The sequence below is a fragment of the Cebus imitator genome, unplaced genomic scaffold, assembly GCF_001604975.1.
Source record: "Cebus imitator isolate Cc_AM_T3 unplaced genomic scaffold, Cebus_imitator-1.0 Scaffold163, whole genome shotgun sequence".
NCBI lineage: Eukaryota > Metazoa > Chordata > Mammalia > Primates > Cebidae > Cebus > Cebus imitator.
Window position 1 is genome coordinate 5,245,026 of NW_016107478.1, and position 20,658 is coordinate 5,265,683.

The 20,658-nt window shown below is 36.7% G+C and overlaps 1 protein-coding gene across 1 annotated transcript in view; it reads right to left on the reverse strand.

Moving 5' to 3' along the window:
* CUNH1orf87 (chromosome unknown C1orf87 homolog) overlaps positions 1–20,658 on the reverse strand; it is an 82,041-nt gene that overhangs the window by 46,257 nt on the left and 15,126 nt on the right. Inside the window, exons 3-6 of the mRNA XM_017544030.2 lie at positions 17,089–17,323; positions 4,477–4,617; positions 3,414–3,677; positions 1,509–1,624 (exon numbers count right to left, since the gene is read on the reverse strand). Of these exons, the coding sequence (XP_017399519.1) occupies positions 1,509–1,624; positions 3,414–3,677; positions 4,477–4,617; positions 17,089–17,323 (756 nt within the window). The remainder of the gene's footprint in view (positions 1–1,508; positions 1,625–3,413; positions 3,678–4,476; positions 4,618–17,088; positions 17,324–20,658) is intronic.

The following is a 20,658-nucleotide window of genomic DNA, read 5'->3' on the forward strand; positions in this document are numbered from 1 at the left end:
CAAAAAAAAAAAAAAAAAAAATAATAATAATAAAAACACTTATATAGTATTTACTATGTACCAGGCACTGTCTTTTTAGAATTTTGCATTTATTAACTCAGTTACTCTTATAAATCAATGATATTCCCATTTTACAGCTGGAGAATGGAAGCACAGAAATGCCAAGGTCACATAGCCCCAGAATAGCAAAGACAATAGTCGAGGCCAGGCTTCTGCAATGGAGTCTATGCTCCTAACCACTGCAATTTGTCACCTTTTTTTGGAAAACAAGAGAATTTCATACTTTATTGCATTTCATCTCTGATTATATTCTTCACATCCTATTTTTATTTTGAGTAATTTCTTTCCTGTGCGATTATATGAAGTGACTATTGATGCCTGAACCTCAAACCTTTTTTTTACTAGTGTCTGCAACCCGGAGCTGACTGACTGAACATCTTTTTGGAATCACACTTTATAGATGAGCTCTGCACTCGTACACAATCATTTCTTATTTCATAATGAGGTTTTTCATTTTCACACAGCAACCTCATAAAAAGACACATGCTTGATGTTAAAAAACATATGCAATTGCTGCAAATAACTTTTTATGTTGGCCTGCGCACAAAAAGAGAGAGAGAGAAAACTCTGAGCATAAGCCAAGTGCTGGGGAAGAGCAAAGTGATTCTGCATTGGGTGAGGTGTTCAAGTGAACGCCTTCAAGATCCCTGCCAGCTCTAGGACTCTAGTGCCATGGACTGACTGTGTCCCCTCAAAGTTCTTGTGTTGAAATCCTAATACCAATGTGATAGTATCAGAAGGCTGGGCCTGTGGGATTTGGTCATGAGTCCTCATGAGTGGGATTAGTGCCTGTCTTAGTCTATTTTTGGGCTGCTATAACAGAATATCTGAGATTGGGTGATTTATAAAGAACAGATATTTTATTTCTTGGGTTCACAGGGGTAAGAAGTACAAGGTTGGTAGTATGCATCTTGCAAGGACCTTCTTGCTGCATCATTCTACGGTGGAAAGCAGAAGGGCAAGGAGAGGCAAGGGTGAGAGACAAACCCGCTTTTACAACAAATCCACTCTTGTAACTAACTCACTCCTGATATAATGACATTAATGCATTCGGGAAGGCAGAGCCCTATGACCTAATCACTGCTTGTTAGGTCCCATCTTCCAGTGCTGTTGTTGCATTAGGGACTAAGTTTCCAAGACCTGAACTTTGGGAAACACATTCAAACCATAGCAATATCTTTGTAAGGAGAAGCCAGAAAGCCAGCGCACTCTCTTTCTGTCATATGGGGGGATACAAAGAGAAGTCAGCAGTGTGCCTCCCGGGAGAGTCCTCCCCAGAACTCAACCATACTGGTGCCCTGATCTTAGACTTTCAGCCTTTGCTTCAGAACTGTGAATCATACATGAATGTTCTTTATAAGCCACCCAATTTATGGAACTTTTTTATAGCAACCCACAGAGACTAAGACACCTAGAAACCATATGCCCACAAAAAGGGAGAAGAGTACCTTTGGCTATGATTGCCATGACTTTCAGTTTTCCTCTGGTCTGCAACTGCTTTATTTTGCTGCGGATAGTCTGAAGCTGCACTGTTTAAAAACCAGAGTAGCTTCTCATAATTCACCTAAAAATTAAATATGAAACAGAACATCCTCATTTATATGTAAGGAAAGAGGCCTGCTAAGATAAAATGTATTTGGGGTATTTTTACCATTAAACATTTAAAAAAAACACTTAAAAATATGATATCATAATTATTGATGCTTTTTAGCAAGTATTATTATTCACCCTTCTGAACAAATGGTAAAATTATACTTCCTGATTGTCTTGTGGTTGGGTAAGGCCATGTGACTAGTTCTGGCCAGTGTATTATAAGCAGAACTGAGACCCTGTGAGCTGACATGAGACCTCCAGGGCTCTTTTTCCCCTTCTGTCGTCCTGTCCAAAAATATTCTAAAGTGGCTGTTTCATCATCCTGGGTCCTGGAGCTAAACTGATGACAGTGTTGAGAAGAACTATGGCTGGCTCTATGGAAATATAAATGAAAAAAATAAGCTTTTGTTGCTGTAAGCCACAAACATTACTACAGCATAACCTAACCTTAGCCTCTCTTTCTATCCCCACCTCTCCCCCCACTCTCTCCCTTTTTCTTTCTCACATATCTTACACATTTATTATATGTGATGTATTCAGCAGATATATTTAGATATATTGAGTAGATATATTCAGATAATCTGAAGACAAAAATTTACTAGGCTAAGTGAAAAATCTGAAGACCTTTTTTCTGCATAGGAAAGGACTGAAGGAATGTCATCCATTTCCACTGCTAGGCTGGATGTCACCCCAGGGACTCTGGTGGACAGACAGCTCCAGGGTAGCAGAGGGGTGAGAAGTGGGAGAAGAAAGCTTGATAGGGTCCCAGATAGAAACTAGCTCTCAGGCCAGAAGATTCGATTGAAATGAATATTCAAATAGGTTGTACTAATACATTCATATTGTATTGCTAAATACCTCTCATAAATATATAACTAATTCTATTCTGTTGCGTTTATCGCATTACTAAATCCTGAGAATAAAATTGCAAGGTTGGTTTTGGCCTGGTTTTCTGGATGAGATCATTGAGGCATGGGAGCACTTAGTAGAGTGTGCTCCATGTCACCGAGCTAATGATGGTGGGATTGAGATTAAAGTCCAGGACTTCTTTCTTAAGGTCTGTGCTGTCTATTGCCTTGCTATTCATACATGCTCACTAATGATTATCTTATTGCTATTACTTCTTCCTATTTTAGGGTATTTTCCTCTGGCTCCCTGAATTTGGTGACACTTGGACTACACTTAATATTCAGACATAGGTATGAGCTTGGAAAATACAGTGCCCAAGGAGCTCTGGCCCTGTCGTTGGGGAACTTGTGTCTTAACATTGGGTCTGCCATTAATTCTCAGGGTCTCCTGAGCAAGTTCCAGGAAAACCTTTGGTCCTCAGTTCCCTAATCAGTAAATTTCAAAGATACCTCCCACTTATAACTTTCTAGGAAATTGTGATGATAAGAAGGAGATCTTAGTTCAGTCCTCCCTTCTTAAGTTGGGTCCTGCAGACTGAGCTAGCTCATGAATGGACTTGAGTGGACCCATTATCCTGAATCTGTAACTACCCTAATATTGTTAAAAGCTGACAATGTAAGTTGGGGCAGGGAGACCCTTTAAAGATAAATTAAACAGAGTGAATAGACCTAAATCTATTTTCTATTCTAACTAGAAATTTCTACACATGAATATAAATAAGATTTTAATCTTAATAGTCAGTGGTAAAGGTCATTTGCAAGAAAGTAGCTAACTTCTTAATCTGTTACCCTGGTGGGTACGAATTAAAGAAACAAAAGGAACACACACTTCCAATAGCAAGATGGCCATACCATTTCAGGAGAGCCGCTCTTAGAAAATCTCTGACAAAGGATTTTGACTGTTGGTAACTGTAGAGGGAGTTCATGCCTCAAAAAGAGGTGGCTCAGCTGAGATTGGAGAAGAAATCCTGAAGAGATTGGGTCCAGGGTCTTCAGCTCTGTCTGAAGCTTTTCTAGTATGATGGATCTCAAAGGACGTGACTTGAGTTCTCTTCTGACCATGGCAAGAAGAAAAGCGTCTTCATTTGTTGTCCCACTCGGCCTCTGGCCAATATCCTAACACACAATGAAACACAAAGAGCAGGACTCTTCAATCAGCCAGCTAAAGACCAAAGCAAGGAAACAGAGGCACACTGGGGCTGGTATCTGAGCACCCACTCTCAGGCCTGGAGCAGGACAAGTCAGTGGCACTGAAAGTGAGCATTCAATCTGGTGTATTCATTATTTACAATGCATCAGCTCTCTTCCTTCAGGAGAAGAAAGCAAATCCTAGAGTGTATGGTCTGGTAGAAGATGCTTTAACATACATCATTTGCCTTTTTCAAAATAACTGCTTTGATGGTATGAGAATTTAGAATAACACATTTTGGAGACCCATTGCAGCTGGGATTTTAGTGTGGGTAATGCAAACCAAAGATGATATCTATAACCTGACTGAGTTAACTGGGACATGGCCCTTCCTGAGCTCAGCAGTTCCTGAAAGGAAGAAGCTTGGAGGAAGATGAGGAGTTCGGTTGAAATTTTTAATATTTGCCTGTGAACTCCCCAGGACACTTCCTGGAAAGCTCACTGAATAAACAAAGTCTGGTGTCCATTTGTCCATTCTCAGACTGTCTTTAAATTTTTTTTTTTTTATGGAGGTGGGGTCTCACTATGTTGTCCAGGCTGGTCTCAAACTCCTGGCCTTCACTGATCCTCCCACCTTGGCTTCTCAAAGTGCTGACATTACAGGTGTGAGCCACTGTGACCAGCCCTCAGACTGTCTTATCATCTGCTCCACATCAAAAAATACTGTCAACAAATAATACTACTTCATGCACAATAGAAACAACTCAACAACTCTTAGAATACACACCTCATGTTGGTCAGAGCCGCCTCTCACCATCTGTTCCAAGGACCAGTCTCTAAGCTTTCTCCTGGGGATGCCATGTACATAGGATAGGGACTCGTCTCCGGTTGGTACAGAGCTGCAGTAGACATCTGCTCGACTGGGAATCTTAACAGAGCAAGGACAAAGGGAAGCAAGGAGCAGAAGAGGACGTAGGGAAGAGAAAGAGGAAAGAAGGGAGAAAATGAGTAAGCTAACCAATTTCTTTAAGCACATTCCTAGTTCTAAATGAACTTCAGCCCATATATCATCAAGTCATTGAATCATCACTGAAGAAAGCTTGCCTTCACACCAATTTCAGCATTATGCACTTAACACGTTAGACAAATATATTCACACTGAGGCATGTCTCATTTGGGCAGAAAATTATCTGTGACAGGCAAAAAAAAAATAGGTAAACATAAGGTATTTATCGGCAAATGTGAGGTTAATATTAGATGGAGATAAGGTTATCATTAGGCTGTTTTAATTAGCAGGTTCAGGATGGGAAGCAAAGGTACTTGTTAACTTTGACAAGAGATTAAAAAGCTCTTGTCAGGAGTAATATTATAATTCAGGAGTAATGTTATTAAAAGTTGCAAAAGAATAAATGATAGAAGTAGGATCAATAATAAAATCCTGTTCTCTCTTGCCATGGAGCATGGTATATTAATTGTGTTTTTAAATTTTTCATATTTTGTGATGTTTTGACATCTTGAGAAAGTGTGCCTTCTTGGCTGGCGGGAACTGCCCCTGCCAGGACTAGCTAATTCCTAGAGAAGTCAACATACAACTTGCCTGCTAACACGTCTTTCATATGCAAACCAGTCCTGAGCTGAAACCCCCAAATACCTCCTTTATTTAACTCCCACAAACCAAGCCTTTATTCTCTTGCCCTAAATAAATCCAGGACTAAGTTTCAGACAACCAGGGGCAGTCACTCTACCCCAGAGTCTGGTGGAATTATTCCAACTTGCCAGTCCTAAGCTGTTTGCTGTGCCCTGCCTTGCCTTTCCCATGTAAACCCCAGAGAAAGGCTGTGGTTTGCGCTTTTCTCTCCTTGCTCCACCTTCTGCCTCCTTGAAGTCATCAGGTGGCCTTACCTGGTGTGGAATCCCCCATTCTCTTGTGAAATAAAAGCAATGAACTCTTGTTTCAAAGGCAATTGTCTCCAAGTCTGTTATCTCACCATATCCGATTGAAACAAAAACTCAGTACAAATTGAGATACAAGGTAGGTAGTACTCACACACTTTTACATTTGAAAAGCCAAGGCTTGCAGAAGTTAAATAACTTTATTCCTTCATTTAAGAAACGTTTATGGTTTGTCTAGTGTGGGCCAGGCACTGTCATAAGCCCTACAGTGAAAAAAAAAACAGACTCAGCCCCTGCTCTCACAGAGCTTGCAGATGGTGGGAGGCATAGCAAGTAAAATGATAATAGAAAACGGATTCTACAGGCCACTCTCAGAAAAGTCCATGGGCCCACCTGACCTGGACTTGGTGGTCCGGGTCTGAAGGCAATGACATCTAAATCTAGGCTGGCAAGATAACTCAGATTTGGATTTGGATAGGCTAACAAGTGGGGAGGGAGGAGGAGAAGACAAGAGGATTACATGAAGAGTGAACTGGATATAGAAAACCTCAAAAGTGCATTCCTGTGTAAGAGAGAGATGATGCTTTCAGAACATAGTTTAACTTTTGGAAAAGGCAAAAGGAAATCTGGAGAGAGAGAGGCAGGAGAAAGGCAATGAATTACCTTTAGCCTTGTTAGCATCTGTGCTTTATTCTGAGGGCAATGGGAGCCATAAAAATATTATTAGTAGAGCAATGACTAGAGCAGACTTATTCAAAACTCCCTAGTAAATTGTGCAGACATTTGAATCCTGCTTTTCACAATTACCCTAGGATGAGGGAGATTCAATGTTCAGTCCACAGAGCAACTTCACTCTGTGAAATATTTGGCTAGGTATTTCAGACATGTGGTTCACAGGACAATATGTTTCTTTGCAAATTATTTGTAATATAAAATATTTCCATTTTCAGCCACACCCAATATTTTTTTTTTTTTTTTTTGCCTCTGAGAATGTATGTGTTTCTATATGATGGTGTTTTAAAGAAATGTTATCAATACTTCATCATTCCATGGGTCAAGGTATCTTTCAGTTGCCTTTGCTTTCATTTAAACATGAAAATGTATTAAGTGCCTTCATCCTTGACACTACAGATACAAATGAACAAGGCAGGTATGACTCCTTCCATTATAGTTCTTTGGGCCTAGACATCATAGACTGAATTTTTGGCTTCACCTATGGAAAGAGGAAAATATGCCATACTTCCAGGAATGCTGTGAAGAATGGGTGTTATGTATTTTAAATATTTTATACATTCTAAAACTTTATAATGTATTTATTTGCTGTATTTTGTGTATCTCCCTCCCATAATATGACCTCCATGTGGTTCAGGACTCTGTCTTCTGCCTGGCTGACACCCCTACAGCCAGAACAGCCCTGAATCTGCTGAAAGACTAGAGTAACAGCATGGGAGACTAGGGAGGAGCTCTTGGTGCATGGGTGCAGGCTTGCTGTAGGCTGGGCTTTAGATTTCTCCCTTGATTTAAGTCACCTAGGGCTGTTGTTTTTCCAAAGCAAAGAGTGTTCCCAACATGTCAAAAAAGATAAAATGGGAAATTTTATCAAGATTCCCTGTTTCTGAACTTGCGATTTGTCAGAGCACCTACAAAGTCTCTAATACCATAGGTTTCTCTAATTTGGTTTACTTTGAATCACAAAATACCACTTGGGGACCAACACCATAGCCTGAAGTGACTTCAATCAATCCTAGTTGTGTGATGTTTGCCTAAAAGAACTGGTACAAATGAAGCACAGAAATCTAACACAGATTTATGTACTCTCCTGGGAGAGTTGGGACTTGTAAGAGTTGGAAATGTAAACAAGTCTTTTAAAGATTGCTTATAAATAAAACTATTTTTGAGTGTGTGTGGAATCACGCACACTCTCTTTCAAGAGAAGTGAACACAACAAATCATCTTAATATTATGCAATGGATAGCTGTGGTTTGGGAGAAAATTTCCAGACAGAGCATTAATTGCAGATGTGAAAAGTTGTTTCTTAAACAACATAGACCAAGGTACTGGGGTGTTCTAGAAAGCTGTTAAATGGCTCAAAAATCGGCACTAGTGATAATGAAGACAGCCATGAGAAACATCAAGTAAAAAGTCTGATACATTTTTTTAAGAAATGTAGACTTAGAAAAAAAGTGTTTCCAAATTAAATATTATATGTAACATGTGATTTTGAAATGTGCTTTAAACAAATTAATACAATACATATCAATATCAATCATTTGACTATTTTACTCATATTTGTAAAAATGGATATTTTATTTACATTTTAACTTTTACTTTTGGAAACTTCAAGCACAGGCACACGTAGAGATAATGGCTTGATGAAACCCCCTGTGCTCATCACCAAGCTTCAATGATCAATTGACAATCTTATTTAAACCCGCATTACCCCCTACAAGAGATTAAGTGAAGGCAGACAATGTGTTATATGTCCACATTATTTCAGCATGTGTCTATAAAGCAGTGGTTCTTAAAGTGTAGCCTTTGGGTCTGAAGCTTCAGCTTCACCTGGGAGTTGGTGAGAAATGAGAATTCTTGAGACCCAGCTCAGACCCACTAAATAAAAATTTGTTGGATGGGGCACAGAAATCTGTGTTTGAATAAGTCCTCCAATACTTCTGATGCACACTGAAGCTTGAGAACCACTGCCCCAAGAATAAGAACTTTTTAAAAAATACACAATAACATTATAATACTTAAAAAATTTCTTAATATTAACAGTAATTCCTTAATATCACCAATTGTCTAATCAGTGTTTAAAATCCCCTAGTTGTCAGGTAAATCTTATTTCTATAGCTTGTATATTCAAAATAAGAACAATATATTGCAATAGGTTAATATCTCTTCTCCCTTCCCTCTCTCCCTCCCTCCCTTCTTTCTGTCTGTCTTTTTCTTTCTTTCTTTCTTTTTCACTTCAGCCTGGTCTGAACTCCTAGATTCAAGCAATCCTCCTGTCTCAGCCTCCCAAGTAGCTAGGACTAGAGGTGCACACCAGCACACCTGGCTAACGTTTTTAGTTTTTTGTAGAGATGGAGTCTTGCTATGTTGCCCAGAGTGGCCTTGAACTCCTGACCTGAAGCAATCCTCCTACCTTGACCTCCTAAAGTGTTGGGACTACAGGCATGAACCACTCCATCCAGCCTTACATCTTTTTAAATGTCTAGTCTTCACACGCTGCCCCTTTAATTACTATTTTTTCTTGCAATTATTGAAGAAGCTGTGTTGTCTGCACTGTAGAGTTTTACATAGTCTGCATTTTGTTTCTGGCATCCCTGCACTGTTTTAAAAAAAATGTTCCATTTATTTCCTGGAAAATAGTAGTTAAATCTAAAGTCTTATTCGTATTCAAGTTCACTTTTATTTGGCAAGACATTTTTATAGGTGGTATATTTCCCCATGGAAGCAAATGTTGTCTGATTGTCTTTTTTGGGTCATATTTACAAGCACTTATATGCATTGCTTAATTCCTTTTTTCTTTTCATTAGGGCTTTGCAAAATGGTGATAATCTTATCCCACCATTACTTCTTCATGTATTAACAGAAACAGTTCTTTAAAGGGAAACGTCCCTTCAACTATCACTTCAGTACAGTTTGCATAGAAAACAGCAAACTGAAAAAATGCTTGGTTTTTTTATTTACTGTTTTTTTTCTCAAATAAAGAGTTTGTTCCTTAACATTCTTCAGAGGTGACCAATGAGCTTTTGTTTTATTTTTGTTTTTTAAAATTATTGTGAATGTATACATTAAATCATATTTAATGTGTTTCAATCTATTGCAATTATTATTTTTATTGATGCCCAAATTATGCCACTTTCAACTGTGGGAGTCTCTTTAGGTTAAATCCTGAATCTTCTTAGGCAGGTCTTAGGAAGTTTTTGACATCTTCATTGCTTTTGGAACAAGTAGATATTCCAGGCTCAAAGCTGCAATTAGCTCTTGGAATTTTACCGAGCATAATGCAGGTGCAAGGCTACTCATTGCTTTAGGACTAGTCATTGTTTCTAAATTTTTCCAATGGCCAGAACTGGGAAATACATTTTAGAAAAGAGTTCATACTAATTTTTCAATTCAAATGTAGGACCATAGGGGTTTTATTTAATTTTATTAATACTATACCTATATTTTATTTCTTCTATGCTCCAAATCACAAGTCCTCCCCCCCAAAAAAGATAATGACTCACTTGCTTTATCACACAAAACATGCACACACAGAATAACAGTATCAATGTAACGGTCATTTAAAACATTTAAATGTATTTTTTTCACGAAATATTTTCCATATAGTAATTATTCCACTAGGGATATACTATGAAGTTATTGTGTTTTAAAATCATTTACAATAGTTCAATTCTGTTTGATTTTACTGCCAATTAATATATAGTTAGGTTCACGTGGTCGCCAATTTTCAAGGTGGCCCCATTGGTCCCTGCTTCCTGGTTTCATGTCCTTCTGCAGTCTCCTTCATCCCCCCAACATTTAATTAAAATTGGTCTATGCAACCAATAGAATACTGTGGAACTGATGGTACATCACTTCTGAGATTAGGTTATAAAAGTTATTGCAGCTTCCAATTTGATTGTGTAAAATCAATATCTCTCAGATTACTCATTTTTTGGGAAGCCAGCTACCATATCACACACACCCCTAGAAAGAAGCTGACATGAGAAAAACTGAGAAATGTGGACACAGCCAGGAGTCCTCTGTCAATAGCCACTTGAATGAGGTTGGAAGCAGATCCTCTAGTTTGGCTCAAGCTTTCAAACGACTGCCTCCGTGGGTGAGATCTGGGGTAACATTTTACAAGACTTTAAACCAAAATCTCTCATCTAAGCTACTCCTAGATTCCTTCCCCTGAGAAACACTGGAAGGTAATACATGTGTATTGATTACATGAATAATTTTTAGGGCAATTTATTATATACCAAAAGGTAACAAAACCAGATTCATTTTATTTTGTTTTTGATTTTTACAAATTGATTTTCTTAACATTTAATTTTACTTTATAATTGTATAGTGTAAAATATTTATGTGGTTGCAAACCCAAACCTACAAGGTTTTTACCCCTTCATCATGTTGCATCTATCCCCAAGAGATAACCACTTCTTAATAATGTTCTTAATTAATTCCTTCATTTTAAAAAACATAAGGTATATGTAGATCATAGATATATAGAGAGATAGATACCTGGTAGAATAATCTATATATATTTTTCGACCTCACTTTTATTCAATTAAAAATGTATCCCATTACATTACTCCACATAGAGATATATAATTATATATATTCTACATTTCTTTTTACAATTTCATAGTACTCCATATATGGATGTATGTTAGTTTATTCAAATAGCCCATTATCTGTGGGAATTTACGTTGTTTCTAATTTTTTGGTACGTATCTTCTGTATAAATCTTTTAATATTATATTTTTCAAGTGTATCTTTGGGATAGATTTCTCAAAGTGAGATTTTGTTGTCAAAAAATAAATGTAGATGTAGTTCTGCTAATTATTGTCAATTTTCCTTCCAAAATGGCTTTTCCATTTAACTTTTTTTTTTTTTATCATTGTAGCAGTTTATCTGTTTCCCCATAATCTCCCAACAAAGTATATTATCAATATATACATTTTGCTGATTTATGTTATCAATTTCCTGGATTTTGCTAATGAGAAATTATATTTCAGGATAGAATTAATTTACATTCTACTTACTAAAAGCAAGTCCACATCTTTTGATATGTTTAAAGAACATTTACATTTGTCTTTCTGTAAATCACCTGTGCATATATTTTGCCCATTTTTCTAATAGTTTACTGCCCTTTTTCTTCTTTATTTTAAATAGAATGTTCTATAGATTAGAGATGTATTTGTCAATGATTCAAGTTGCAGATTTCCCCCCCACTTTGTCAGGTGTTTATGTACTTTGCTTACAGGAGTTCTGGCATATGGTGAAAATAATCACTCCTTTGGTGAAAATTATTACTGTTATTGTATCTATATTTTGAGTCATAGTTAAGAAAATTTCCCCTTATCCCAGATGATAGAGGAAATCACTCATGTTTACTTGTACTACTCGAATATTTTCATTTCTTTACACTTAAATCTCTGATGCATTTGGAATGTATCCTAATATACATCCTATATATGTATGGTATATTAGGAATAGACCAAACTTAAAAATTCTCATATACAAAACTACAATATGCCAGTGGGTTTTTACTGATTTTTTTCTTTTCAATTCCATTGGTCTTTCATGTATTCATGTGCCAAAACCACATTATTTTAAATATAGAGACTTTTTCTTTTAACATCTTGGAATGGTATCTTACCCATTACTCATTGTGTTCTCTTCTTTTCAGGGTTTTCCTGACTATTCAAGCTTGTTTATTATTCCAAATTAACTTGCTGATCAATTTGGCTAGTTCTAAAACAAAACAAGATAAAAACCTAATACTATTTTTTTTATTGGAATCCCACCAAATTTATAAAGTACCTCAGGGAGGATTGACATTTTGATTATGTTAACATTTTATGTACAAGAAAACAGCGTGATTTTCCATTTGTTCAAATCTACTCTTGTGTCTTTCAGGAGTGCTTTATGTTTCATTCTCATAAAGGCTGGACATTTATTGTTAAGTTTATGCCTGGGCATTTGATTTATTTATTTAGTCAATTTACTTCTACATTTATTTACTATTGTAAATGGTACCCTTTCTTCCATTTTATCTTCTAATTCATTTTTGTTCACATATATGAAGGCCATTGATTTGTGTTATCAATGTTATAATTTTCTAGTTTGCCAAATTCTCTTAATTGTTGTAGTAGTATTTTCATTAACTATCTTGAGATTTTAGACATACAATCTTATACTCTGAAAATAGTTTTATCTCTTCGTTTATAAGTAATATGCCTACAATTTCTTTCTCTTATTTAATTGCATTGGCAAATACCTCCAGCATAATATTAAAAGCCTGTGGAGACAGAGGGCAGTCTTCTTCCAAACTGAAATGAGAAAATCTCTAGCGTTTTCAGATTGAACTAGATGTTGGCTTTGAGCCAATATACAGAGAAAAGCATTTGGAGATAAAAATGAACAAGCAACAATTCTTATTCTCCGTGGTCTTACAGACTTGTGGAAGGAGACAGAGAAGGAAACAGTTTATTTTAATAGTATGACAACATTCACCATAGAAATATGCACAAATTCACTTGGAAATACATTAGGAAAGTCATTTACCTCAGTCTTGGAAATCAGAAATAATGATTCTTGATAGAGCTGCTATGTAGTTGAGACACTTATATAATTATGAGTTAATCAAATAAAGATGGAGGGGAGAAAATTTTACCTAAAAAGAATAGCATGGGCAAAGGATTTGAGGTGAAAAGGAACAGAACTCTATGGAATATAATTTCAGTTTAGTGAGATATGGGGATGAAAGTGAAATAGAGAATAGATAAAGTTGAGCTAGAATGCTAAGTTAAGGAATTTTATACCAGGCAAAATGGGGATTTAATGATGGCATTTAAGTGTTTTAAGCAGAGTTTATATTTGATCAAGTAGTTCCTCCTAAAAAAGATAGCATATATATCCCTGTCCCATGCATGTTGTGCTTGGCCATGTGGTTTGCTTTGGCTAATGAGATGTTAGTGGATTTGACACAAGCAAAAAGCAAAGACTTAAAATGTACTTGTGTGATTGAGTTTTTTCTCTTAAAACGTTTCCATCGTTATGAGAAAGGCATGCCTTGAGGAGCTCACTGGATTCAGAACAAGAAAACACAAAGCAGAGCTGAATCAAATCCACGGTTTAGAACCAAGCCCAGCCCAAACCAACTGAGATAAATAAAAGCTGCTTAAGCTCACATCTGTAGATGTAAGCATAAATGATTATTGTTATAAACCACTGAGTAGTGGGGTGATTTGTTACACAGCAGTATTTATCACAATAGCTGACGAATATAGAGAGAGACATTTAAAGAGAGAAAAGTCAGTTTGAAGATAATTAAAATCTCCCTGGTGAGACCAAATGGTGGTCTGATTATGGTTATGACAGAGGAAATAAAAGAACGAGAAGGTTTTGAGAGACATGAAGGAGGTAGAATTTAAAGAACCCTGTGATTGGTTGGATATCAGGATTAGGGAGAGAGAGGAGGAAAGTATGTTCAGATTTCTTGCCGATACAATTGAGAGAGGGGTGAGGCCATTCTGTAAGACACAGACGACCAGAAGTCCAAGATCAAAGGCTCTACTTTGAGCTTGCTGAATCTGAGCCACAAATGCACAGCCAAGTAGAAATGTCCTCGACATCTGTCTATTCGTCTATAAAATAAAAATAATATTATGTGCATTTACCTACCTTGCAGGGCTATTGTGGAGAATGAACAAAGGAAAACACACAAAAGGGCTTGGAAAAGAACACCTTCCCAATCAACTGTGACAATTATTAAAATTGAAGCACAAACACTTTCATTTTCATGCTCCCAGATGCAAAAAGCACACCCCCATTTTATTTTTGAAACTTTGCTACTGAGTTTGTTGCTAGTCATACATTATTTTTTATTCTTCTGAGAGAAAGCAGAGCTGATACTTCTGAGAAATGATATAAAAAATACATATCTTTTCAGAAAAAAATACCCATAAAAGCAGAATTTGGAGGTACAAAGATCCTAGGGCTAGCAGTCGGAATAGCCAAGCTCTTTTCTTGTGAGACCTTGGAGCATTTTAGCTGCCTGGTCCTCTCATTCTTCCTTTGTGAAAGGAAGGTTTGTACTTGTTTGTTTCTAGATATCTCACTACTCTTACATACACAAAACGAGGGATTCTCTTAACATCTTCAGTTTTACTTACTTCCTACCAGTGAGACTCTTCGAACTTACTCTGTAATTTAGAAAAGAGTTTCACACTTGCTCGTCCTCACGCATGTTAGCCCAATCTTTATCAGCAACTTCTCTTTTGGAGCAAATTCAGCTGGTCCAGATTGCCTGTTACGTCCCAGGCAGGAAAGCTTATTTTCATCTATATGTGACTGATAAGGATGTAGAAGGAGTTCTGATTGGTGTGCTTTTGCACTGCGGCAGGATTTCATTTACCACTTAGTCAAGCGGGTAATGAGGGTCTCTGTACCAGGCAACTGTGGTTGCCATCTGGCAGGCCAGCACCACACGCCCGCCCGGCAGACAGAACCAATTAGTAGGTCCCCACACCTCCCACAAGGCCTTCCTTGTTTGGTGGCTGGGTGTTAGCCCCCGCTGAGCCTCCCACCAGAAACCCTGTTGAATTCTGGGAGGGGAGGGGCAAATTTTCTCCCTGTACTGCAGAGCTAGCAAATAGTCCAGATCATGGAGGTCAAGAACAACTTACCTAATGAACATGCTACGTATGGTAATGGCGAATGTAGAGTCCACGGAAGGAATGAGCAGCCTGATGTATTAGGAGGAGTGTCAAGAAACAGATTTCTATATATAAGAGGAAAACTAGAAATGGCTTAAGTGCCCATAAGGTGTTTGTTAAGTGAACTGTGTTATATCTGTAGAAAGGACTGTATACAGTTTGGTGACTAAGGACCTAGAACCTGGGCTTGAATGTTGGGTCTGCCATTTCTCAGCTATGACTTTGAAAAGGCACTTGATCTCTCTGTTTCTCAGCTCTCTTAACCATGAACTAAAGATAGTAAGAGTTCCTACCTCACTGGGTGCTTGGGAATAGTACATTAGTTAATATCTGTAAAGAGCTCGGAATAGCTCCTGGCACATAGTAAATGCTATCCATCTAAGTGTTAGTTTTGAGTACAACTCTCACAGAACCATTAAAGATGATGCGTAGGATGATTTTTTTCACACCAAAGGGAGAATTTTTGATATAAAGTGAATCAAGTAGGATAACAAAGAGTATATATAATGATTCTCATTCTATATCTATGCATGGAGGAAAAAGGAAGAAAGGGAAAGAAAACCACTAGTGTTTTCTAGCTGATCTTTTTTTCTTATTTATGCTTGCCTTCTGTTTTTCAAAAATTGCTACATGATTATGCAATGTTTCATAATTAGAAAGATCAGTAAAAATTTAAGTAAAGAAGAAAAAGAAAACATAGACGAATATCTTATGTGCACACTTATGTGTTGCTTTATCCTTTCTGAATGTTGGTTTTATCGTCTATGCCATGGTGGTAGAAATAACAATGGCATCTGCCTCACAGGGTTAATTTGAAAGAGTAAATAATAAAATTTACCTGGAAGAAATTAGTCAATAATAAAGTCTTTTATAACCATATTACCAAGGTCATTCTTTGGAAGCAAATGCAACAAATATATTAATGCCAGAATCAAAATTAGGGTAAAAAGTTCCAAGGTCTTTGGAAATTCATAACGGATTATATCACATCTGCAGATTCACTATCTTTTGCTGTAAAGAAGGCCTAAATAAAAGAACTCAGCCAAATGGAGACTAAGAGGCTTCAGTGTCGGTTCCATCTGTGCCACTCATGTTTTGGGAAAGTCACTTTCATTTCTGGTCTTCAGTGTTCAGCTAGAACTTACAGAGTATAGTCTGAGGTCCATAGATAGGCTGCTAACCACTCCAAAATTTGATCCTTTGCATGGTTCTTATGAGCACAAGATCACAAATCCATAGGCATTCATTTTCTCATATGACTAAAGACTAGCTAGTAGCTCAGTGATTTGAAAAGGGCTATTAAAATTACAAACTAAAAATAGTTGTTAGAGTTTACTGCAGACCCTAATTCAGTATTTTACTAAAATATCTGGCTGCCACTTAATGCTTGGCAGCATTGCAAAACTCCTACTCTATGTATCTGTTTAATTGCAATTTCAGCAATTTTGGAAATGGTACTTTGTTATCAATGAATCATTAGTTTTCCCTCGATTTAGATCCAGTTTTCAATTGCTGCTTTATTTGCTTTTTAATTACAAATTGCTAATCATATAGATTCATCATTATCAAGTTAGTTTGTTATGAATTGCTTGGTTGATTGTTAGAGTGCAGTGATATATATTTCTATCAACAGAGTTTGGGGTCTATATTTTTTTTTGTAATTAGACGTGGTTGCATTGTATTTCTAAAATAAATTTTTTTTTATAATGTAAAAGCAAACAGACTCTTACTCTCCAACATGCCCCAACTTTGCATATATAGTAACACTTATCACTGTATTACTGAGTATCACTGAGCTAACCACAGGCAGAATAGGTTGACCAACTCCATTGCTTGTTATGACCAACTTCATTGGTGGTCATGACCAACTCCATTGTTGGACAGCAAAGATACAATATACAAAATGACCTTGAAATTCATTTTGAGATGGAAAAAACGATTCTAATTTCTATCTCCTGCAAAATATATCAATGGACATTTGTACAGTGTGTTTTGGTGTGAACCTATGTTTTTATTTGTATTTTCCTAATAAAGTATCTTGATAAACTTGGTTATTTTTTGTTACTCACTTTTCCATCCAGGAATCTGCTATTATGTACTCCTGTTAGTAGTTTCTGGTTGTCTTCTGATTTCTGGTTGTTCTCTGTGTGCTTATTCTCTTTCACATCATCTAGATTATCATTGGTTTGCTGATCAGTGAAGTTAATGGGAGCTGGGGGATCTCTGTTCATCTGTCTCGCATTATCAGTCATTGGTTCCTGGTGCATTGTCTGAGTTTCTGTATTAAAGTTCTCATTCTCATTGCTGTGAAGAAAGAATTTTGTACTTTGTTACTCATAGGCACACTCCTCATGCACTAGGCTGGCATGAGAATGGAAAGTGTTAGTTTGTTGTTGTGAACAGCTGTAACTCAGCATAGTGGAATGTGGAAGTAAACATTGGTTATTCGTCTATGTATCATTAACCATAGCAAGAATATGTTATTAATATTATCTTTTCAGCCTTTACCTTTTTCCTTGCCCTCTTCCTTATAATCTATCCATCTGCTTACTGTAAGAAATGGTCAGTACAAAAATTGAACCCTAATGGTTATCACATTTCTTACTTGTAAATGTAACAGTTATTTTCAGCCTTAGAATAGAAAGTCAAAACTGTCAGCTTCAGTTCTGCTCTGTGCCTCTCGCCTTGACACTTCCTTTTCTCCTGGTAGCCTTTCATTTAAGTTTGATATTAAACAGAGAAAAGAAAAAGAAAAAACTGTAGGATGATTCAAAGTAGTTCAAATAACAAAGTTAAAGGTTCAGCCTTGTTTAATAACAAAAAGTCTTACCAATCAAAACAGTAACAAGGTACCATTTTAAACATAGAAGACAGATATAATTCTTACAGTGGGCGACCTGGCAAAACATATTAAGCATCAAGAAGCAGAAACTCTGACATTGTAGAACAATCTTTAAGCATGTGTATTAAGGGGAAAAATGCAAAAAATTGGAAAACTTTAAATAGTTGATAATAGGTAGCTGTTTGACTATTTCATTCTTTGCTCATAATAGGGTATGTATAGTTATTAAAAAAATTATGAAAAATTTAATGACACAAGTATATGTCCACTTATAAAAATAAGTGAAAATATGATTGTCTCAACTGTGTAAAATGCATGTGTGTAACATGTGTGCCTATTCAATCTGGAAAACAATCTGCCAGAAGTTAACAATAAATATCTCTGGGTGGTAGAACTCAGGATATTACATTGCATTCTATTACACTACATCATGTCATATTATATTTTATAGTATTATTATTCCAAATTTTCTACATAAGAAAATATTATTTTATAATCAGAAAAAATACGTTTCAAAGTAGCTATGCCTTGTACCTACAAGGCAGTCTATAAATTCTAGCTGTTATTTATAGATACAATGGAAAACATCCATTTACAAGCATATCATGTTGTCTGAATATAATATTCATTGATTTAAATAATACTTATTGAACTCCAATACTGTTGATTTGAATAAGACCAAATCATGGGCAATAATTTGAATGTATGTATATTTTTATAGTCACTCTCTTGGTGGTGGTAGCACAAGAGGAAAAGAAGGCCTAGGAAAGAACTCTGATGGACATCCACATTTAAAGAGGAAAGAAGAGCCTTAAAAAGTGGTTTAAAAAATTTCCAGTGAAGTAGAAGAGAAATCAGGAGAGTAGAAGGAAGACTTTGTAGAAAAGCAAGAGGATGTTTCCAGAGAGAGGACAACAGTATTGAATGCTGCTGAGAAAGGAAAATTCTGAAAAGAGTCCATTGGGTTAGACATAAGGATGGAGTCAGGAATTTTGGTATGGTGAGTTTCAATGAGATAATGTAGGTGGGTGCTAGACTGAAGCAGATTGAAGAAAGAGCGGGGATAAGCAACTGTAGACAGGAAGTATAAAGACCTCTCTGAAGAAGTTTGGCTGCATGAAGGGAGAAAGAGGGGGTATCAGTTCAAAGATGGTAGGGAGTTTAACCTGTTGAAATGCCAATGGTGAATAGCCAGTTGAACTACAGAAAAGGAGAGGATATCATTGATGTTATATACAAGATGGACCTTGACAAGACTATATGGGAGTCATTGAGAGGACAGAGGCAGAAAGGAAACCTCAGGATAAGGTTGTAGGAAAATAGGTAAGGATGTAGGCAGATTTGTACATTTGATGACAAGAGGTTGATCAAGTTGCTGACAGCTTGAATTTTCTCTCTGATAATAAGGTATGGTTACCTTGGGTCTCTGGGGTGGGATAGAAAGTCTGAATTAGGGCAGATGGTTCGGGAGAGCTGCTATGAAGAGTGGAAGAGAGGTAATCAGAAAAATACGACATGTTGGTTGGGCCAACCAATTGGCCAGTTAAGGTTGGAGACCGTGGATTTTTGTGAAATCAGTTTGAGAGGTTGAATAGCACTTTACCCAGTAGTCCTTGTGGACATGCAGAGAAGGCAGACAGTGGGGCTCACACAGAGCTGGGGCTTTGCCAGAAAAACACACTCAAATGATAATAGTGCAAGACTGGAATATGAGAAGGAGATTGTACATTTGACAAATAGTTTTTGCAATGGGAGAAAACATATATGTTCCCTGCCCTGAAGAAATTCAAATTTCATTTGGTTGTCTAAAGAGAATGCAAACAATAAAGCTAACAACTGGTAAAACTTGATTCTAGAAGTCAGGATAGTGGTTACCTTTGAAGGGAGATGTATAGTCCAGAAGAAAGCCTAATGGATTTCTGGGATGCTGGTACTATTTTGTTTCTTGATCTGGATGTTCCTTGCACGAGTATATATTTGTGAAAATTCAGTGAGTGGTAGACTTATGAGGTATACTTTTATGTCAACATATGTATATTATATTTCTGTAAAGTATTAGATTGGTATAAAATTTATGTAAGTAATATGAAACATATCCAGTTAGCATATAAATAAATGCCAAATGGGCATTGCAAGGATTCAGTACTATTTGAAGTTCATAAGAGAAAGAAATAACTGTGGTTTGCAATGATTACAAAAATAATAGTATTGCTGAACATTTAACATGACAGCCATACTGTACTTATTTATATACATTAGATGATGTATTCCTTAAATCAACACTATAGTCAGATGTTCCTATTATTCTTATTTTAGGATGAAAAAAATAAGACCAGGACATTTGATGTGATTGGCCTAATTCTATTTACATGGCTTTTCAGTAGGGGAGCCAGGATTTAAACCTGTCTACTTCATTGCACAGACTCAGATCCTATTGCCAGTAGAGTCAGAGGAAGGTCCATGGAGGTTTGGGATTATGTGAGGAGCTGAAAGTACAGGAGCAGGTAACCAAAGTAGGAAGTGCAAGATTTGAAGACAAAAATGGTCATGGGGCAGGGAGTTAACTCTTTTGGATAAAGGCAAGGACAATGGATTATCTTTGCTTTAATCACCTTCAAAATCCTTTTGTGGGCTGTGTCTGGACAGAATTGCTGGAGAAATGTAAAACGTATCTGCCTATCTTTTAGAACAGCCACTGTAGATGGAAAACCAAAAATAACCTCTTAAATCTGTTTCAAGTAAAAGCTGTATTTAAAAAAAAATACATAGCACTTTAAAAATTATGAAAATGACTCTA